The 23,434-nt window shown below is 43.1% G+C and overlaps 2 protein-coding genes across 6 annotated transcripts in view; both read right to left on the bottom strand.

The window, feature by feature from the left end:
* LOC139757189 (uncharacterized) overlaps positions 1–23,434 on the bottom strand; it is a 145,513-nt gene that overhangs the window by 33,907 nt on the left and 88,172 nt on the right. Inside the window, exon 3 of one of the 5 annotated variants that reach the window (XM_071677325.1) lies at positions 7,424–11,517. The exons of the other annotated variants lie outside the window; for them this stretch is intronic. Coding sequence (XP_071533426.1) covers positions 8,972–10,255 — 1,284 coding nt within the window. The 5' untranslated portion in view covers positions 10,256–11,517 and the 3' untranslated portion in view covers positions 7,424–8,971. Of the gene's footprint in view, positions 1–7,423; positions 11,518–23,434 lie in introns of those variants that run through there. 5 annotated transcript variants of the gene reach the window in all.
* LOC139757190 (uncharacterized) overlaps positions 12,167–23,434 on the bottom strand; it is a 34,010-nt gene continuing 22,742 nt past the window's right edge. Inside the window, exon 2 of the mRNA XM_071677340.1 lies at positions 12,167–17,647. Coding sequence (XP_071533441.1) covers positions 15,542–16,513 — 972 coding nt within the window. The 5' untranslated portion in view covers positions 16,514–17,647 and the 3' untranslated portion in view covers positions 12,167–15,541. The remainder of the gene's footprint in view (positions 17,648–23,434) is intronic.

Genomic DNA, 23,434 nt, shown 5'->3' with positions numbered 1-23,434 from the left:
TTGAAGGTTTCATTCACGGGCAAAAGTCAACATCAGGGCCGGGCTTTAATTGAACTATAGAGAGAATTATGAAGCGGGAAAAGAAAAGACGAGGGAAAGTATTTACGTATTTTGGAGGAAGTGAAAGACCGGTCTTTTGATATGTGCCAGGTTATAGTTACTGGGAAAAGCATGAAAAGATAGAGTTCCAAAGTTTCAACGTGTAGGGAAAGAAGCAGGTATCAAAATGGCCCACCCTTGAGATGCCGATAGCCACACAATAATCACGTGACGCAGCAGCTTGCCGAGTTTTGCGTGGTCGAGCTAGTGTTGGGGGGGGGGGGGGGGCACACAGGCAGTCAGCTCTCGGGCGCAAAAACCAATGTAACACCTGTAGAAGAGGGAGAGTGAACCAGCACAGCGGCTTGGGGTCATGTTTGGTAGCTAGCCCGGGATAATTTAATCAGGAAGGTACTTAAACCAGCGTACAATTGATGCTCTAAATATGCATATATACACCAAATGAAATGTGAATTATTAAAGGAACAACATTGATCGTAGGCGTGGCCATTAGCTGAATCCTAGGGGGGGGTCTGTGAGTGGGCGTGGCCATTAGCTGAACCCTAGGGGGGGTCTGTGAGTGGGCGTGGCCATTAGCTGAACCCTAAGGGGGCGTCTGTGAGTGGGCGTGGCCATTAGCTGAACCCTAGGGGGTCTGTGAGTGGGCGTGGCCATTAGCTGAACCCTAGGGGGGGTCTGTGAGTGGGCGTGGCCATTAGCTGAACCCTAGGGGGGGGGGTCTGTGAGTGGGCGTAGCCATTAACTGAACCCTAGGGGGGGTCTGTGAGCGGGCAGCATGTGGACCGACGGGTCGCGTGAACCTTTGCGAGGGTAGTTTGCGTCATTGCCCTGAGAGAGAGGGTTACGCAATGTTTTCATTCCGTGGATCACTCAACGCTTGTTGTGGCTCCATAACGTTAGCGGTGTTTAGAAGACCCGGTCATTGTGGTACTAGCGTGAGAGGCCCTTTACCACTGCAGGCTCTGTAAAGAGAAAAGTTATACGAGTAATATTTATATTCTTGGTCATTTTGAATGATGTTTCTCTTGCCCTTTCTATCGTGTGTTTGTCTCAAGAGAAGCGTTGAATGAGGTTCATCACAATTTTGCATTAAGATCCTGTTGTCCAGACGGGAGAAACAGTCCAACAAGGAATATAGTCTTGAACACAGGATAAACTACAGTTCAGTACAGTTTGGTAATCGTAAATACGCAGTTACATTATACCCAACACTATACCCATGACCATATTACATACACACACACATATACACAGCACAGCCATATACCCCACACACTCACACACCCCCATCATCACCATGTCCACACGACACACTCGCTCAAACTCAGCACCCCCAGGTCTATTACACACACACACACACACACACACACACACACCAACTCTGAAGCAGCCGTGGCAACAGTTTAACTTTTTCCTTCACATTTCAGCGCCTGTTATCTTCCATGAACGACAGTTGGAATCATGACAGTTTTGGTGAGATAGATTTTTTTTTTTCTTTCCTTTGACACAAAGCCAATGTGAGTTTTGGCGTGAGGAGAGTCATCATCAAGTACAGATAGACTGGGAGAGGAGTGAGGGAACATGGTATGGTGAGGAAGGGGAGGTGAGGATGTGGTATATCATGGTAATGCCTGAGTCACCCTGCAGGGACTGATAAAGAGGAGCTAAAGACGTTGCTATACGTGTAACACGCTAATGTTTACATCCCCGTGGACACTAAGGCAGATTCGGTCCTGATGTTGGACATGTTGGGATACAGGCTGGTCTGGCATGTGAGGAGGGCTGAGCCCGCTGCCTGTCTGGCATGTGAGGAGGGCTGAGCCCGCTACCTGTCTGGCATGTAAGGAGGGCTGAGCCCGCTGCCTGTCTAGCATGTAAGGAGGGCTGAGCCCGCTGCCTGTCTGGCATGTGAGGAGGGCTGAGCCCGCCACCTGTCTAGCATGTGAGGAGGGCTGAGCCCGCTGCCTGTCTGGCATGTGAGGAGGGCTGAGCCCGCTGCCTGTCTAGCATGTGAGGAGGGCTGAGCCCGCTGCCTGTCTAGCATGTGAGGAGAGCTGAGCCCGCTTCCCTGTCTGGCATGTGAGGAGGGCTGAGCCCGCCGCCTGTCTAGCATGTGAGGAGGGCTGAGCCCGCCACCTGTCTGGCATGTGAGGAGGGCTGAGCCCGCCACCTGTCTAGCATGTGAGGAGGGCTGAGCCCGCCGCCTGTCTGGCATGTGAGGAGGGCTGAGCCCGCTGCCCAGCAAGCATGTGAGGAGGGCTGAGTCCACCACCCCCCAGGCGTTACTCTAGTGAGGCTCCCACCGTCGTGCCACCTCCCACCGGTGTTTTTCTTGAACCCTTCCTCTGTTTTCTCTGTCCCTCCTCACTCTTGCCTTTCCATCTCTCTACTCCTCCTCCTCCTATACTTCATATCTCCTTCCCACTTTTTTTTTTTATGACCCTCTTTGACACTTTATCTTCAGCGATCTGCCTCTCTCTCTCTCCATCACCTCATCATCCTTCCTTACTCCTTCTCTCTCTCTCTCTCTCTCTCTCCGTGATGCCATCGCCCATAAATACAACTAACGTCAAAACAAACACTCGGGTAAAAGGGCCAATCTCAGCCAAAATCCTGTTGGGCGCAGGAAACAGAATAAACAAGAATGAGGGCAGAGAGAGAAGAAAGGACAGGGGGAGAGGTGGAAAAAAACTCCAGGATAGGATTAAATGTAAACAGAGCAGAATTAGTACACAAATATTGCATGAAGTTGTGGCAGGGGATGCATAGAGCGCAGAGTCTGGCAGCAAAATTCTGGACAAGACTTTTTTTTTTGTAGAGTTGAAATGAGAAGTTATTATAGAACAAGGCATTTTTGCAACTCTCCTGGTCCGTTCTCTCTGCCTTGGCTAACTTCTCTGCCTTTGGCCTCCGTGTTATTAGCAGGTGAGGGAACGTGGCCACTGGCCATCCGAGGCCAGACCACCATATATCTACCTCAATACGACCCGTTGCTGAGGCACTTCCAACCCCACGTCTGGTCCAGGTGCCTCTCCTTCTCACGCTACCACACACTCACCCAAGCTGCCATTCTCTCATCCACCGTACCATACACTCACCCATGCTGCCATTCTCTCATCCACCGTACCACACACTCACCCATGCTGCCATTCTCTCATCCACCGTACCACACACTCACCCATGCTGCCATTCTCTCATCCACCGTACCATACACTCACCCATGCTGCCATTCTCTCATCCACCGTACCACACACTCACCCATGCTACCATTCTCTCAACCCATGCTACCATTCTCTCATCCACCGTACCACACACTCACCCATGCTGCCATTCTCTCATCCACCGTACCACACTCTCACCCACGCTCTTACGCTCTCACTTTCCCTTTTGTCAGCAAGATCCGATGACCAAGACCATTCCGAAATATGAGTCAGCATCCTTACTGCCTCCACCACACCCAGGGGGCTAGCCTTCCCTCATCTTACACGCTCCCAAGTGAAGTGCACTTAAAGACCAGGTCTTCCCTCATCTTACACCTTCCCAGGTGCACTTAGAAACCAGGTCTTCCCTAATCTAACACCTTCCCATGTGCACTTAGAGACCAGGTCTTCCCTAATCTAACACCTTCCCATGTGCCCCCTAACTTTTATACACCCACAACACACTGGCAAACACTCTGCAGTCCCTCTCCCCTTACTCACACCCCACACATGTGAGTGTCCACCAAACATGCTAATCTCGCATACAAGTTAGTGCTCACCACACACATGCCAATCTCAAAACATTCCCACTCTCCCTCCCTTAAACACTTATACACCCACACACTCCCTCTCGTTCCCTGAAAACACACACACACACACACACACACACACACACACACACACACACACACACACACACACACACACACATGGTACAACACACCTTCCTCCCTGACCACTGTCCCTACCATCATCACCCATATAAACCAGTCCCGACACCCTATAGAGCACATGAAGGTTCCTCCTCTTTCATATACCACACCATACACCACATTGCCTCCCGAGCATTTTTGCGCCACCCTCACTTACCACACACCTATGGTGCTGCTCTCCTCTTCCTCCACCCACAGTGCAATTCTCCCCCTCGACGTATAAAGGACAAACCACTGTCCAGCCCCAGGCCAACGCAATATGCCATGTCCTTATATTCCACGCCGCCCTATCTCGCCGTATTACCTCTACTGCCACAAACCCCAGCTCATATCTCGCGTCTCCCTCCCTCCTCTCTCTCTCTCTCTCTCTCTCTCTCTCTCTCTCTCTCTCTCTCTCTCTCTCTCTCTCTCTCTCTCTCTCTCTCACATCTGTAGTCTTTGCCAAATTCTTCCCGTGGCTAGGATAACCCAATGACTGACTGCTCCTCCCCCACCTCTCTCTCTCTCTCTCTCTCTCTCTCTCTCTCTCTCTCTCTCTCTCTCTCTCTCTCTCATGAGAGCCGTCCCATGAATATCAAGAATTAGCCTCTTTTGTTTTGTTTTTTTTTCGGTCTCGACTGCAGCGCCAGCTCTTGGTGCGTCAGTAACCTTAATTAGTCCAACTGTCAGAAAGATTTACCTCCAGCGCATCGCCAGCGTCTGAGAGAGAGAGAGAGAGAGAGAGAGAGAGAGAGAGAGAGAGAGAGAGAGAGAGAGAGAGGAGGAGGGTGGTGATGGTGGTGGTGGGGGATCGAAGGCTGGTGTAGTACCAGAACCATCAAAACAACCCAGGTAACACAGGTCTTGGCCCAGCGGCCATAATTACGGTCAAATTGACAGGCGATCGTTAACAAGACTCGTTAACAAATAACTCGTGAAGGACCAGTTGATACAGCTGGCAGAGAAATCTATCGGCCGGGGGTCCACCTCTCCCTCAGATGTGACAGGAATTTCTAATTGTTCATCCCAGCAGGAAACTGTGATGAGAAACTAACCTATTTTGCTGAGATATTGACGAGGGAGGGAGAGAGGATGGGAGAGGAGGAGAGGGTGGGAGAGGAGGGGAAGGAGAGAGGGTGGGAGAGGAGGGGAGGAGAGAGGGTGGGAGAGGAGGGGAGAGAGAGAGGTTAAGATACGAGTCTTACGTAAAAGGGTTGGATGGAAGGGAAAAGTGGGTGGAAGAGAGGGAAAGAAAACAGGGAGGAAGTGTTTGGAAAAAGTCGAAGGAAGGAGCAGGAGAGAAGGTAGAAAAGGTGAGAGGGAGATGTGATTTGAGGGGCTGTTCTGCGAACAACAGTGTGGATCCTCTACTACATGACACGTGCTGTGCTGAAATTGCCTTTTGGGTGAAGGTCTTTGGATAATGAACAATTCACTTTGCCTCCTTTCCCTCATGCAGTTTAATTTACTACTCTGTGTGACACCTGAGCAAGAGGCAGTTTCGTACGAGGAATATCTCTTGTGGCTTTTCTCCTTGTCTTTCTCCCAGGTCGCTCTGCCCACGCACCCTTGTGAGAAAAGGTCTTTTGGGTCGCTCAAAATTCATGTATCTTCCCACAGGCAGGAGAAGTCTTATGTTACACTGGAACACCCTTGAGAATGTAGCTATTTTCGTGTAGTGGACATTCACACGGCTTCTCTCTTGTATGAAGAGTCACCTCCTGTTTCACTAGAATCATTATGTGAATGGAGGTCTTTACAGACTACAAACATTCATTTGGCGTCTTTCTTGCAAAAAAAAATTTAAAAAAAAAAAAAAATCTGCTTCTTACCCAGCCAGTCGATTTGTTTGTTAGAGTACCATGCTGGAAGAAGGTCCTTAGGCAATGTGATTATTCATATGGTTTCTCTCCAGTACGTTATTTATTTCATGTACCGCACGATAATGAGTAAGTCTTTTTGGCGATGTGCGTTCATATGACTTCTCTTCTGTCTAGACATTAAACGCTGCACAGAATTACTCCCCCTTTGGAGAAGGATTTGGGTCATAATGCCCATCTTTTCTGCATGATTTCTTTGGTGATGTACTAAGTGCTTCTCCCAGAACTAAAGAAGTATTTTGACACTGGGAAAGCGTTCGTGTGGCTTCTTTCCTATATGAGCTGTGCCGTGAGCCACTAAATAAATGCTATGAGAGAATGCCCATTGGCATTCTGGACATTCACATGGCTTCTCTCTCGTATGAACGATCGTGCACCTTCCTAGCCTTCCCCTGTGAGTGAAGCTCACTTGACACTGTAAACAAACATATGGCTTGTCTCCTTAAATGGACTATTATGTATTCCTTGTTGGCACGACGGGCACGGATGAGTGTACAATATTGTCATGATGATAAAAGGAAAATGCAATTACAAAACCCACGAACATCCAGGCCCTCCCCACCTCAAAAAATTATTCTTGAACCTGCCGGCAAAAGTTCTTCCAAAACACGCTGCAGGTCGAGAGGTGTAGAATAACTCTTATAGACTCGTTACACCTAAACTCCCTCACTTATGGAAGGATGAGACACTTAAAGAAGGTGAATTGGACGCGGCCCTGACAGTCTCTTGGCAGGTTGAGCCTACCTTACATCGATTTCGGAGGAGGGGGGTGAGTGTTGCTTTGACGTCACGACTTGCCCCTGTGGTTAACCTTACTCGTCGTCTTCTCGTTAGTCAGCCGGAAACCAGAAAGCCAACGGCCGCAGGCCCTACGTGACCCTCCTATCCTGGCTAGTCTCGTCCACTTAGATATCAATCCAGGGGCCTTTAAGTACATCACTTTAGCGTAAAGTCTATCGCGTTTCCTTTCGTTCCTGGTTGTGTTAAACTCTCTGGGACCCGAAATGTTTCAAAAAAGTATATGTTTCACGTATTTGATTTATTGCAGCTATTACTGTCATTGGTGATGATTTGAAGTCTTCCATGCCAGTGTTGCTGTTTAGCCATCATTTTCACGTGTAAGTTGGTATCATGTTTTTCATTGATTTCCCAAGTGTGTGTAACTTAGTTTTACACAGCCCGTCATCACTTCAGATTCTGTTGCATCAGTGTTTAAGGTCGTTCTCAAGAGTCCAGGTCCTACAGTGTTATTAAAAAAAAAAAAAAAGCTAGTTGGAGAATGATCTTCACACACTCTGTGGCTTGCCACTATTCTCCCTCGGGAGAGGTACTGCAAGAAGCAATATTCCAGTTTGGTCAGTATTAGTGATTTGGAAAGGGCCATCATCAGCTTGTCTTAGATTATGAAGGAGCGGTCTTGAATGGGCAGAAAAAAAAAAGTATATCGTAGTGTACTCTCAAGCCAAATGTTCTTTATGTGTCATATTTTCACGAGGCGGTTTAAAACGTACGTTCCAGTTATGAAGGAAAAGAATTTCATTTATCATTTTTGAAGAACGTGTGTAGGGTAAAAAAAAAAAGAAAAATCGGCTTTCAATTAGACTATTTATTGATAAAAAGAACCAGCATCAAAGTCATAAGATTTACACTTATACCATGGAAAATATATGATTATGATATAAGGAAAATATATGATCAATATACATAAAAGCATCATTTAAAAGCAAGGCAGATGAATGGTGTTGAAATGCGAGTATAGTACAACAGACACCCTTTTATCAAGGCTAACTCCATCCAATCTTTATCATTATCATCATTGTTGTTATAATTGTTCAGCGATAACTCGTGCAAGGCATCAACCACCTTCCGTGGAAGGGGGAGGAAGAAGGTCGTTTGTTGCCGTGGCTGTGGTAACGTCTTTTGTGAACAGCAAGACTAAATTGCATTCTTCCGTGAAAGAGACTCTTTCTTCTGGGTTAAATGAAAATTCGCAAGGTCTCTCTCTCTCCTGTACAAGCGTAAACGTACTCCAGTCAAAGGCATTTCGGAAAGGTCGGTTGACAAACTTCCATATGGCTTTTTGTTATCTGTACTCACCCTCCTGTAGGAGTGGTAATTATAGTATCCCTCCCATGTACACATTCGTGTAGCCAAGGACCTTCTCTGACGTCTTTGGCACATGTGAACGTCTGTTTGGATTCATGTGATTCACTGACTGTGCCCTCTGGGAGAGGATCTATCCTGTAGGAACTTTGATTTACTGCATTGAATAACACCTACAAGGAAAAAGGTATTTTCGTCCTCGACTATCAACCCAGTTTCTCTCTCTTATATATATCTTCGTCGATCGCCTCACTAACAGTACTCTTCTGTGAGAAGGTGTTTTGGAAAACTGACAATTCTTGTCTTCTTCCTTCCATGAAAGGTGTTTCGACACATTAAAGCAGCCTTGGGGAACGAGCTATTTCGTATTGTGAATATTCATATGGCTTTTCTCTTATGTGAGTAGTAATTTGGCTTATCAAAATACTGCTGTGAATGAAGCTCTTTGGAATCTGTAAACTTTCTTTTTGGTGTCTCCCTTACACGTTACTCCTGAAGAGGTGATTTGGTAATGAAAACAGTCATGTGACTTGGCTGTTGCACAGATAGCTGAAATGATGGTTCATGCACCCGGCTGGAAGAAGGTCTTTTGGCTCTGAAAATTCACTCATACGCCTTCTTTCGTGTATCAATAGCCATGCAATGCCTCTGCATGAATCGTTGAATTGTTTGATTTGCGAGTTGTCTACCAACCCCACCAACTCTCTCCCCAAGGTCTTTTCGTACTGGTGAGTGGGTCATTGGCTCATCTTCTACCTGAGCATTTATAAGGGTCATTATAGTGCTTTTCTGAGGAAAGGTATTAAAGCAATGGCTCTCCTCCAATACCGAACTTCTCCACGAGAAGGTAATACAACATTATGAACATTCATATGGAATATCTTTTCTATGAACCTTCATGTGGCATCTTAAACTAGACCTACGAGTGTAGGTCTTTTTGCACTCGGAGCACTTATACGGCCTCTCTCCTGTATGAACCCTATTGTGCTGCATTACAGATTCCTCAGATATAAAAGTCTTTTCACAATATGTACACTTAAACGGTTTTCTCTTTCGTATGAGTTTTCAAATGCTGTAAAAAAGCATTCCTCTGAGAAAAGAATTCTAGGCACTGCGAACATTCAAACTCATTCTCTCCTGTATGTATTTTCATATGCTTTATTAAATTACTCTTCTCAATAAAGGTCTTTAGGCAGTGGGAACATTCATAATATGCCTTCCCAGTATGGTATTTCATGTGCTGCACTAAGTAACTCTTGACAGAGAAGGTCTTATGGCACTCTAAGCACTCATATGGCTTCTCTCCTGTATGAGTTCTAATGTGGTCCAGTAAACGGTTCTTCCGAGAGAATGTCCTTTGGCACTCTGAACATTCAAAGGGCTTTCCTCTTTTATGAAATTTCCGGTGCAACCGTAAATTATTTAAGGTCTTTTGGCTTTCTAAAAAATCAGATGACTCGTCTTCTGTATGAACTTTCATGTGCAGCACTAAAGTACATCTCCTAGAAAACGCTTTATCACAATGCGGACATTTATATGGTTTCTCTCCAGTATGAATTCTCGTGTGGCACACTATATGACTCTTCCGGGAGAAGGTTTTCTGACACTGTTCGCATTTGTATGGCTTCTCTCCGGTATGAACTTTCATATGCTCTCCTAGATCCCACTTTCTGCGGAAAGACTTTTGGCACATCGTACATTCAAATGCCTTCTCTGCTGTTTTAAGTCTCAAGTGCCTCGATAAATTGTACCTCCTGGAGAAAGTTTTTTGGCAATGCGAACACTGATATGGCCTCTTTCCTGTATGAACGTTCATGTGCTCCACTACGTGAGACTTCATAGAGAAGGTCTTCTCACAAAAGGGACATTTATGTGGTTTCTCTCCGGTATGAATCCTCGTGTGAGTCATTAAATTACCCCTATGGTAGAAGGCCTTTGGGCAAAGTAAACATTTATGTGGTTTCTCTCCGGTATGAATCTTCATATGTTGCCCTAGTGCACCTTTCTGTGAGAAAGACTTTTGGCATTGTGAACATTCGAATGGTTTGTCTCCTGTATGAACACTTTTGTGACTCAAGAAAGAAGCCTTCTTGGTCAAGGTCTTTTGGCATTGTGAACAATCACATGGTTTCTCATCAGTATGAACTTCCGTATGTTGCTCTTGAGTATCACTCTGTGAGGAAGACTTTTGGCACTGCGAAAACGTAAATGGTTCCTCCTCAGTATGCATCTTCATGTGATCCTCGAAAGAAGGACTTTTATCGAAGGTCTTTTGGCAGTGCGAACAATTATATGGATTCTCTCCAGGATGACGACTCATAGGGGTCTCTCAGGTGCTCCTCAGTAAGAACGTTATTTGGCGTAGGGAACATTCATATGGCTCTTCTCTAGTATGAATTTTTCGTGTGATGTACTCATCTATTCAGTGGGGAAAAGGTCTTTTTGGCAGAGAGTTACACTTGAAAATTTCTGTCACCTGTGTGTGAATGCTCCTTAACCCTTGAAATCGTTACAAATGTTTTGTCCCGCATGGAACTTTTAGTTGTGTGACCTCCATAACACCATCTTGCGAAAAAACATTGCTGAAATCCAGCGATGAGACCAGTGACCACCCGTTACACGATGTTCAGGGACTGAACACACACACACACACACACACAGGGCTGGAGGGAATGACCCACAGCAGGTGCCTATGTGCATGTAATGTGCACAAGACTGGCAAGTGGTGCTCTACTCTCTGGTCAACCTAATCCGATGCACCCAAAGCTATCTTGGTGTGGGAAGAACTCCTCACAACCTGTGGGTGGTGGAGAAGGTTGTGACTTCTGGTCTTACGTGTCCTTTCCTTTGAAGATCGGATGCCCAACTTTGTTGTCAACCACTTGATGTAACATGTATCTCAGTACATCTTGCTAGCCACGGCTGTCCCACCACTGATGTATGATCTGATGTCGATCATATGACATATTACGTTACACAAACATTCATCACAGAACGCAAAAAAAGAAAAGAAAAAGTTTCAGTTGATGAAGTGATTATGGGAATATCGACGATTAGAAGTAACTGAAGAGATGATATAACTTCTTAATCAACACGGCGTTGGAAAAGCTTTGATCGTGAACAGTTTAATTGTTTGAGGTATCAAGTTATATAGGTATATTGCATAGGTTAGAATAATTCTATTGAATGTAATGACCACTGTATATCAACCACATTCACTTCGGTTCTCCACACTCGTTGCTTAAACTTTTTCCTCTGACAGTTTCAACTTTCTTCTTATCGTGAAATCATCACTCTCGTATCTCAATCAATTTACTGTCAATATTAATGCTGTTCCTCTCGTGTTTATTGTTACTGCTCCCTGAAACTCCGAATGCTGTTTCTGCATATCTAATCATCACAAATCTGTTTCACTGATCCTGTATGGGTTTCAGTATGGTTGATGGTAGAATCATGGTATGTTCTTGCTGCCAGGCTCTTCACACCCTTACAAATGCTGTAATTCGTCCCTGTATCAGCTCGTCGGTCAGGAGATCTGGTAGGCACATATCACGGTCTTGGGTTGAACACCAGCAGGAGCAGCTGTCAATGACAGAAAAAGTAAACATTAGTATTGTATGTAGTACACGGCCAGCTGGGAGAGATAAGAATGTAACATGACATGCAGACGATATCCTAAGATGAGGTCGTCATATTTGTAAAAAGCTTTAGAACCTTAAATATACGAGGGTAACAAATGATAATAGTGTCACTAAAAAACCAAGAGATTATCTATGCATAAAGATAGGATCCCTAACATTGCATACTGGGAAAATATATAGTTCAGACCCTTAACTTGAAACGTGTATGATATACTGAGTTCACATCCCAATCATAAGCGTTCAGGTTATGTAGATGTCGAAACTATACCATTTGGAGACAAGGTGTTTGATATCATGTGATTTTATTGTGTTTATATATACAATAGTACGGTGTGGTGTAGTGCAGAATAGTATGGTGTCGTGTAGATTAGTATAAAGATGTGTAGTGAAGTGTTGTTGGCTGGTACAGACAGTAGCCATAGGTGCTCCATTTCATTCCTTCCTGTCAGATTCATTCCACGTTTCCTCTACTTCAGGAAGGCATGACTCTCCTTCCATTCCCCCCCTTTTTTTTTTCGTGCCGGCTGTGGTTGTCTCCCCCCCCCCCCCAGGAAGTGGAGAGAGAGAGAGAGAGAGAGAGAGAGAGAGAGAGAGAGAGAGAGAGAGAGAGAGAGAGAGAGAGAGAGAGCATTCTTACTATTCTCCTCTACAGCCTCACTGGAACATTTGTGAATAGAATTTCTAAATCGAGAGACACAAGTCGTCCATCCCTCAGGGTCAGGGAATTCAGAAGCATTTCACTAAACACATTTTGGTAGAGTTGTGAGAAGATTGGGTTATGGGTAGATGGAGTTTATGAGCTCAAAATGGATTTTGTGAGAAGATTGGGTTCAGAGTTGATGGAGTATATCACATGTAAGACGATTGGTCGGATTATGATGTGGCTGACCTGACGTCAAGCGGTGCAATAAACTACAGAATAACATCGCGTGCGTAAACACACAGGCACGTGTCAAACACTTGCTTAGATATATGTACTTCGGCAACAATGGTGGGGCGGGCATAAGACTTGCACTGAATGGGCCAAATGTTTATAACTGTGCCTGCATTTCTTACGTTCTTGTGAACATTTATTTGGACTTGGTTTTAGCTACAAATGAGAATTTCTTTTAATGCTGAAGGTTAGGGAAAGGTTTTGGGCACGTGACCACCAACAGGCTTCTTTTGAGGAAACTTTAAAACACTGGTTGTAATGCTAGTCATCCTTGAAGATTACTGGGTTTTTAGACTTGATTTTTGCCTTGCTCCTGACAGACGAGTATGGGCTGAGGTCGTCTATAGAGCGGTATGGATGCAGCTTGCAAAAGTTTCAGTAAAACATTCAAAGTAAGAGAAGGATCATATGCACCAGGGCATAAACTCAGAGACACATTGTTGGACAGTGAAATAAAAGAAGTACGTGTTGATTGTGGAAGATAAACAGAGAGATGAAGAACCAACAATAAGGAGTATGTAACGTAACGTTGCCTAGAAAACACAATAGACTTAGACGTCGAAATTAAAACGTCAGTTGGAAGCAAATACCACAGAAACCCTAAGGAGTCTTATGATAGAACTCGGTCTATTGGTCCCTTCGATTTTAGAAACTAGTGGAATGGTATAAGCCAAGGAAGCTATAGCAAAGACTTTTAGATAACTTTTTTTTTCATTTAGCACAGAAGACGACTCATTTCCCAGATCCAATTCCATAACAAGGAGTGGAAAACATTCTCCAATCCTTTATTGATCATCATAACCTCATGTGGTTATCTGAAGAACAGACAATTTACAGACATCTGCCACTAACACAAATAGCCTCAGAGGGATCCCAGTGGCCTGTTTGTGTTTACATACCTCGTATTCCTGTGTACTGAATTTGACTTATTTTGATAAACATTTTGGGGAAGAGAAAAACTCTCAGATCTGCAGTTGGAACGTTTATTAATAAACAAGAAAACTGGCACAAAATACATAAATTTGCACCAATGGTATACGAAAATATAAACTTGAAATAAAGGAATAGAATTTTACAAAGTAAAAATCGTAAGGATGAATGGTAATTAATGTACTGCAGAGCAGGTAACTACATGTCTAAACGACTCGTGACCTTCGTCAGCATTTATCATCAATTTAACATTACCATTAACAACACAACTGCCAACATGCCATATAATTAACAGTAAATATACATATTTATCCTGTCTGACTTCCAACGTAACAAGATATGTGGCTCGTCTGATAAGTCTCTCGGTAGATATGTTATCCATGGTGGGCGCTGTGTGTTATGTGATGTTTTAAGAGCTGCAATAAACGCCTGACGATAACGCATAAGGATTCTTTCCATTGTGAAGCACCATGTTCTATATCACTATACAGAAAATGGACAGACAGTAGAGAAAGTGCAGGGGAAAAAAAAGTGTTAAATTATGTAGCCTTTACGCAAACATTAGATTTACTGAAATGTTCACAGTAAACTGGGATTGGACTGATGACGTGACGGTCTATCGGAACCCGGATAACCTAGACTCCGTGGTGATTCTGAGCTACATACAACTCGGGGAAAAGAGGGATCTCTTTGTGGCAAGAGGTGACCGTGGCGTGGCTCTCCCTGTCGCTCTTTCAAGTAGTGTCAAGCGGAGTCCAGTTGCAGCTTTGAGAAAGAGCTAGGATGAGTTTGTTAAGTGCCCCTTCACAGATGTTGCAAGCGAGACCGTGGATGTTCGTACGTACTTATCGTGCACCCTTTCCAGTAATCCTAGTCGAACGGTGCATAGAGGTACACTTCGATCCTACTTAACAATAAATAGCATATGTGGCAGAAGGTCTTTAGGTACTGGAGACATTCATCAATGTCTTTATCAATACTCAATTGCGCATTGAGACTATTCGCTTAAGATAGAAGCTTTTTACCAACAGACATTCATATGCGCTATAACGTACGTCATTGTTTATATGTCTGACTAAAATATTCTTCAGCGAGGTCGTTTCGCATATACTCTGCACTACAGGGTTCTTCCATTTGACATCTCTTCACTGTTAACAGTCGTATAGATTCTCCTCGAGTATAAACTTTCCCGAGCTGAACTAAATAAATCCTGCTGAAGTGGGTCTTTTGCCAGCGAGAATATTGGCTTCTCTCCTGTATACATTCACATGTGTGGCACCATATTATCCTTCCCGAAGAACGACTTTGCACTGTGAATATTCATATAGGTTTTCCCCTCCCTGGGTATGGACAGTCATATGTGCTCCAACAGAATATGGGAAAGGTTTCTGGAACAGCGAAGGTGTGATACGGTTTTAATCCTTTACGAAGAGTCATTTGATTAACTGAAGAACATCACTAGAGAAAAGCACGTTTGGTATTATACCTATTCATATGGCTTCTCTCCTGTACAAGCTCACTAGACCTCACTAAAAGACTCCTCCCTGAGGACGTGTTTTAGAACTGCTAAAATTCATGTGGCTTTTCTCCATTATGAACTGATCAAGTACTTCACTGATTTAACGACGCCTACAGGATGGCGTATCTTAGAAATGGAAATATTCATCTGTCTTTTATCCCTTGTGAACTTCCTATATACACTGCACTAAAAATTGACCCTTTGGGATCGGTGTCTCGGCCCAGCGAACATCCACACCTGCATGAACTTCAAGCGCAGCATTAGAGAGCATCTCCGGAGAATGGGAGACGACACTTTGTCGCCCCTGAGCATCATATGACTTCTGTATGAATACTTCGAAGAACTTCTTCATGAAAGATCGTTGGGGAATATGATCATTCACAGGGCACGTTTCCTGTATGAAGAGCCGTGTGCTCCACTCCTCGTGGAGACCTTATAGTAACATGTACACTCAGAGGACTTCTGTCCTGCTTAGTTAGGTGCTTAATTAAAGCACTGCTATTAGGGACGGTCGTTTGGCACTGTGAACAGTCAAACGGCTTCTACTCTACATGATTTTTCAAATGCCGCACTAGAGCACATTTATGCGCAAAGGCCTTTTTTGCAGTGTGAACATTCATAAGGCTTTTCTCCTGTATGGACTTTCATGTGCTGTACTAGATTAATCCTCTGAGAAAAGGTCTTTAAGCATTGTGAACATTCATGTGGTTTCTCCCCTGTGTGAACACTCATGTGCCTCATTAAATGACTCCTTTGTGTGAAGGTCTTTTGGCAGAGTGCACAATTATACGGCTTCTCTCCTGTATGAACTCTCATGTGCTCCACTAAATAACGCTTATGAGAGAAAGTCTTTTGGCATTGGGAACATTCAAAAGGCCTCTCTCCCGTGTGATGTGGCATATGATTCACGAGATTACTCTTAAAAGTGAAAGTCTTTTGGCAATGTAGACACTTAAATGGCTTCTTTTCTGTATGAACTTTCAAGTGCTGATCTAAATTGTTCTTCCGGGAGAAGCTTTTTAGGCACTGTGAACATTCATAAGGTTTCTCTCCTGTATGAATGTTCATATGATTCGCTAAATGAATCTTTTGGGTGAAGGTCTTTTGGCATAGAGCGCATTCATATGGCTTCTCTCTTGTGTGAACTTTCTCGTGCTGTAGTAAATTACCCTTTCGGGAGAAAGTCTTTTGGCAATGTGAACAATGATATGGCTTCTCTTCTGTGTGAACTTTCATGTGCTGCACAATTTTACTCCTCTCAGAGAAGGTCTTGAGGCAATAAGTACATTCATATGGCTTCTCTCCTGTATGAATTTTCAAGTGCTTCACTAGACTACCCTTCTGGAAAAAGGTCTTTTGACACTGTGAACATTCATATCGTTTCTCCCCCGTGTAAATTCTCTTGTCCCTAACAAATCTGTTATGCTGAATAAAGCTTTTCTGGGAGGACTTAATATGTTTATCACTTGTGTCTGTATGCATATGCATGCTCAAGCTTGAATGCATTAAAAGTGATGTGTTATTCGGTGAACAGATCAACTGTCCGTGCTCCATGTCACAGTCTAGTAGAATAACATTACTGGCGTCAGTTGATCACACCCAGTGGCAATCTTACATATTCAGGAAGTGATTGTCAAGTTAGAGGGAATGATCCCCCCAGCAAGTGATGAGTCTGGGATATGCATAAGAACTCAGTCTGGTGCTCTATTCTCAAGCTAACTTATCCCAAGTCACCCAGAGTTAGCAGAATGAACTGCTCACAATCCGTGGGTGATGAAGAATGCCGTGACTTCTGGTTTCGTGTTCGCATTCCTTTGAAAGAACAATCAGGTACTTTCAGTCCTAATCACCCAACACAGTTCAACACCACACCTTACTACATCGCAGTATGACCGGTTTACCATGACAGTTCCCGTGGTTTACGACCTACCAAACTTAAATGATGTTCCGTTCTAACGAATAACAACTCAGTAGTGTCCTTCTGTTTGCATCGCTTTCTTACACTGATAGTCTTTTACTTATGCCTCCTTTCGATCTTTCAAGTTATCAATGTATATTGATATTTTTCATAAAAGCAAAACACATAGTTGTTTATGAATTAATGAGCAACACATCCACCATCAAAGTAACTCAAATGAAGACATTTTCTCAAAATCTATTTACATACGTACTTCCACACAACTCATGGAAAACATGACAGCAGCAGCCGAGTGTTATATCACGAACTGTTAATTGTTTTAAAACTTCACGGCTACGGTGTTAGTCCAAGAGAAATGTGACATTTGAGAGCATAATATCAGTGACTTATTTGACCACTCGTAGTAAAACAGTTTCTTCTAGATGGCTGAGCTTTGGTCTTTTGTGAGTGTGTGACTTGAGTGTCACTTGACTGTTGATTATTACAGCTGTTCCTTCTGCCTCTGTCGTTATTTTGGCTGTACGCTAATCATGTCGTTATTGTCATTCTCCCGTTTCTAAATATGCAAACATTTTATTTCTTCTTTTATCAATTTTGTCATTTTCTTTCTTTTGCATTTAGTTTTACAGTGATTGTATTTTTTCTTCTTCTTTTCTTGTAAGGATCTTCACACTTCTGCAATTCCTGTATTTCGTCCTTATGCCAGCTTGTCAGTCAGGTGGGTTTGGAGGCACATACCACTGTCTTGTGTTGAACACCAGCAGGAGCAGCTGCCAATGACAGAAAAGTAAACATTAGTATTATATGTAATACACGTGAGACCCTTAGCATCAAGGGCCATCAAGAGGCACAGATAAAAAGAAATATATTGAAATGCTGACGATATCCAAAAATAAGGTCGTCAGACTCAAATGCTGATGACTTAGAGACCTCAAACTTTTACTGTGTTGGGAAGACACCATATGAAGGGGATAACTTTATCAGATAATGTCTATGAACAAAAGTAAGATCCTTAACATTAAGTAATTACGACATGTGATGTTCCGACCCCTAACAGCACCAAGTGTGTCCAGTTCTAATGACTGTGTATGAGGGTTTCCGTGTGGTCAGTACTTTGTGGGAGGCGCGCACGTGTTTAAAGTGGAGAAGAGAAAGTCGTATTAGATTTATCCTTACTCCGGGAAGCGTCTTAATCTCTCTTAAGGATCTGTCAGCCATTTCTGTAATCCTTCTCAGATGCAATACCCCTTTCCAACCCTTACATCAGCAAATTCAACAACTCTCTCCCAACCACTGGCGTGAGGCTACCTGAGTGTGTGTTAAGTTAGCAAAACATTTCCCATCATTTTCTTATATCTTTAATGTTGGTGACTCTTTACCACTTGCGATACCCAAGGCATTTCCTCCTCCTCTTATGGTAAAGATAAACTGAACTGTTTAAAAGAAAACGAAGGACAATATCATGACCTGTTTCTCGCCAAAGTCTTAAGTGACAGAAACGAAGGGCAATCTCATTGCCCTGTTTCTCGCAAAAGTCTTTAAGTGACAGGTCATCTGGCCTTCCTGACCCTTGTAATTGCATTTACCCTTGTCCCCGGATATGACACATACAGCAAGACGTATCAATGGTGACCTCGAAACCATGATTTGACCTCGTCTCCGAGTGTAGTAGGGAATGTGTCACACTCATTACGAGAACTGTAGAAATCAATTGTTCTTTGGTCACTTACGATCAAAGGCATTCACTCTCACGTATTAGAGAAAGCAAAAGTTTGAGCTGGCGCGAGAGGAAGAAAAAAGAGTATCCAAAGGTTGTCCTCGTGTATTTCATTAGGGGTCGATGATGAAATTACTTGTCGCGAAAGTTTGAAAGGCAGGTGTCTATAATTGCCTCAGTGATCGCTATAATCACCGAAAAGAAAAAAGAAAAAATAATTGGGTTCTATTAGGTTATCCGACGTTGTAATGTCCAAGGACATGTTATGTTAACCAAAAGGTGACGATGCTCACCTTAAGTTATCCCTAAATGTGTGTATGTCCATGACGTGTTAGGTTAGCCTGGACATGGCCATGCCCTGTATATGCCCAATTTACCTGGACATATATAGTCCTGGCTAGGGTTGGCTTAGACCTAACCATGGGGTCAGGTAAGGTAAATTTTCTATATAGATTCGTTCTTTGTACGCTGTGCGTATGTGTCTGCGCATGGATGTGGTATTATCGTATTTAGTATATGTGAATGTTCATTCTCACATTTGCGTCTCATTAGTATGTGAATGTGAAGGTTGACATGGGATATGCCTACATCCATCAGTATACCATTATTACCGCAGTAGTTACTTGTTGCCAGTCATAATCCCTTTTAATTTCATTCGACAAAAGCAAAAAGAATATGTACGCACACCTTCGGTTGCCTTCGAAATTATATGCCCAATGATTGCCATTGAAAAATTTTGTTCACTGTTTATCACACAGTCTGACAACTTCCTTTGATCCTACAAAGGAACCAAGAGTTCTTTGCTCAATGGGTCTTAATGGCTTAAAAATAAGCCTCTCTTCATGAAGAAAACCCCCTGTAGCAACTTTTGTAAAGGCTTATAGGCTTCTGGAAACACAGTCAGTAAACTGGAGTCAGTTTTCATGCTGTGCTCACATTCGCCCAAAGACACACCAAAAGTCTGTGTATATTCCATCAGGAGTCTGGCTTACTCGATGGCCACCACAGTGCTACCACAGGGATCAAGGCACTGGGAGAGGCAAAATCCTCCAGCCCTCTGAAACCATGTTTGATTCCATGAAGTCAGTTAACCAGTCAGTCTTAGGAGTCTCTTGATAACCTGAATGATGATTAATGTCAGTGTTATTACTCGGTAATCTTTTAGGATTCTTTTCCTTAGTACTCTGCGGAGTGGAGCAAAGTGAGACGTGTTAAACTTTTTACGGATCAGGCCACGGCTTTTCCTTTTTTGTTGTTTTCCATCCAGAGGATGTTTCTTGCTCCTGATTGTGATGTCTTGCCTTTCTTTAGAAACACAAGACCTCCACGAGTCTAGTGTATAAAGGTATGGGCATGCTCTCAGTGTTGTCGCAGAGGGAACATTTGAAATCTTCGTTTGTCTTCCATGACAGACTTGGTTGCTGTAGTTGACTGGGAACGCCTGGCAACCACCTATGCTCTGAGAGAGCGCCAGATATGGAAGCAATGACACTAGAAGGTGAGGTGTTTGGGATGTGTACAAGATCGGTGAGACGCCACTCCGGCGAGCCACCTCAGCCTTACTTAAACCCAGGTGGAGGAAGGCGACAGTACTACCTCGCACTTCACTTGAGTGTTTCCGCGTTGATATTCCCTGCCCTCCATTCTGCGTGTGAACGTGTGGGTGAGTGTGGTATGGATGCACGTAGCAGCTGCGACATTGTTTTCGAAGCACTTTGTGAAGGCCTCCACAGTGGTCGAATCTTTCACCCACAGTCCGTCTATACCGGGTAATGACCGCAGTTTTAGTGACTGTTTCACACCACATGTGCGACCATTTCCCTCCCTCTGTTGTAATACATGTAGACGAAGGCGTTCCCAATGACTCATTTGCGAACCTCATTGTTGATATAAGTGATGTTATGCCACACTCATACAACGAATCACTAACCACTGAGGCCACTTAACATGCAGGTTATCCCTGGCAGAATATCACTAAAATTGTCTTAATTATCAGCTTGATACCGTATTTACGTATCTATCATTGCGTATAGAGTAAGATATGGAAGAGAATGTTCATAAAGAGCTATACATGATACCTCAAAATGATTGGCATGTTGTCTGTACCCGACAATGTGGCGGTGTCTGGCATCATAAAGTCTTCTCGTAAACACTAGCTTCTGAAAAATTTACTCACTTTGTGGTCTTCAGCTGCCATGTTGCACAATCACACTGCCTTCATTAATGACAGGGGTTCTATAATGTCAATTGCTGTATGACGGAGCTGTGGTATGTTGTGTTAAACCATTTGAAACCCGCATAACGACTACGGACCTGTGGTATGTTGTGTTAAACCATTTGAAACCCGCATAACGACTAAGGACACTTTCTACCCAGTGTGGTACCAATCTATCCGATACATCACCATGTCTACAGGTTTCGCTCATATTCTCTTCCATCGACGCGCGAGTGGTGGATACATTTTTTGATGACTGTACGTCAGTAGCAACAGTCTGATGGGTCACAAAAGATGCCTTGAATGGGTCAAAAGCTGTGCTGTAGCGTACGATCATTCTCATATTGTTGGGTGTCCTAACCTATACGTTGAAATGAAATATATTAAATCAAGATATTGGGTAAAATGTTGATTCATTATTTCGATATACTGGTAGGAGACAAAAAGCCACTAGTTTAACAATTACAAAATCTATTTACAAACAAGAAAAGTTAATGTAATATATATAAATAAACTTGGACTCATGGTTTGCAAAAATATATTCTTGAAATGTATGATTCATTTTAAAACATTGTAGTTTTTCTTTGATCAATTTTGTCCTTTTTTTTTTGCATTTAGTTTTACAGTTATTGCATTTTTTCTTCTTTTCGTTCTTCTTCTTTTCCTTGTAAGGTTCTTCACACTTCTGCCATTTTAAAGTCGATTGAGCGACCAAAGCATAGAACACATAACCAGGTTTATCTTCGACGTTTTCCATGCCCAGGTTAAGTCATGTTTGACTGGACTTGGTGATCTAGAGGACAAGTCAAGTTTGCCGGGATGTGGCCACAGCCAGGACATATTACATTATGTTAGACTTTCTCCATGCCAAGGACAGGTCAGATTAGTTTAGACGTGACCATACCCAAAACATGACAGGCTAGTGTGGACGTAGCCACACCCAGGAGAAGTGGGTTAGCCACGCCCAAGGGCAATCATGAAGCCAACTGACCTCACATCTAACAATGTGGTCAGGTGAGGTTGGACGTATGCGAATGCTTGGGTTCTCTTATCGTAAGTAGTTTCGCTATGAGATCTGTGTATGCAACACGTATGTGTTATCTGTCTCTGGTGGCATATAAGTAAACGTTCATGCTCACAAGTACGAATGATTAGTATATCAATAAGCATGCGTTTTCTCCATGCGTTTTGTACTCATGAAAGGTGTACGTTTTTCATGTTGTACGTGCATGCATAAATCTGTATACCATCAATGTAGGCATACTTTGGTTTCTACTACCTTTCACATTTGTATCATCACATGCTAAAGGCAATATGCACATTTGGCTCCCAACGTAACAAAATCATCCACAAAATCATCCACGCTTATTTGAACGTGTTACACTGAGTTCTACAAGTGAGTCTAGCTTATTAACTCTTGGTTGGTGTGCTGTATTCGCCATGTAACACCTTCGGTATTACATAGTGTGACCTTAGTTACAGAGTGGAAATTTGGTTTTGTTTTGGTAAACTGGTAGGAAACAGAAAAACTTCTTGGCTTCCAAATAATAACTTTATTGATAAACAAAAAAACTAGGACAGTACACACAAAACTTGCATTGATTTTAGGCGAAAACCTACACTTGAAACATAAGAATCATTTTCAGGAAGTTTTATTAATAAATTGTGAAGTAAATAATAATTGGCAAAGTTGACAACTATTTCTCCAAATGACTCTAAAGCCTTTGTCAGTATTGATAACAAGATTAACATGACCGTTATCATCAACCAGACATCAGCCAACTTGACACCCAACACAAGTAAAAGTAAATAATCTGGTTGTTCGCCCTAAGACCTTACACCATTTTAACATAAACTGTATTATATCTGCTCGCCATTTTCTGTCTGAGCAAGGAAGCGTCGGGGACAGAACTGAGCGTGTAATGAAAAGTTCTCACTTACCTCCTTCCTCTGTTTTCGCCCCGAGAAAGTTATGGTACTGGGAGGGAGGATCTTTTAGATTCCTCCTTGTACCATTTTAGTCATTCTGTCACCTTCGTAGATATGCAATAGATGCGTAGGCAGTATTCTTTCTCCCCTTTTTCCCTAGGTGTGTGTGTGTGTGTGTGTGTGTGTGTGTGTGTGTGTGTGTGTGTGTGTATATATATATATATATATATATATATATATATATATATATATATATATATATATATATATATATATATATATATATATAATTCACTGGAAACATAGATGAGGCTTCTGTATAAATACTCATCCGCGTATTCTTCCGGTATAAAACCTTTCATTACTTAATTTCATCATTGAACGTTCGTTTACTTCAGTAACTACCCTTCAGGAAGGTCTTTTTACCTGTCCTGCTACACTCCGGATACTCTCTTCCATAGACATTCATCCACCCCAACACATCCTCCAGGAGATCTTTTGGTAAAGAAAACTCTGCATGTTTTGAAGGACACGTGTGCCCTCTTCATGTTGTGAAGGACACGTGTGCAAACATTCATATGGCTTCTCTCCTCTGTGTTTACTAGTGCTGCACCAACTCATCCTTCCGGGAGAAAGACTTTGGACTGGTAACATTTTCGTGGTTTCCCTGCTGGACAGGGATGTGTTCAAGATGAT

Source organism: Panulirus ornatus, chromosome 25 (genome assembly GCF_036320965.1).
Source record: "Panulirus ornatus isolate Po-2019 chromosome 25, ASM3632096v1, whole genome shotgun sequence".
In the NCBI taxonomy this organism is placed as follows: Eukaryota; Metazoa; Arthropoda; class Malacostraca; order Decapoda; family Palinuridae; genus Panulirus; species Panulirus ornatus.
Note: the sequence above shows the minus strand (reverse complement) of the source record. Positions and strands in the feature narration are given on the sequence as shown.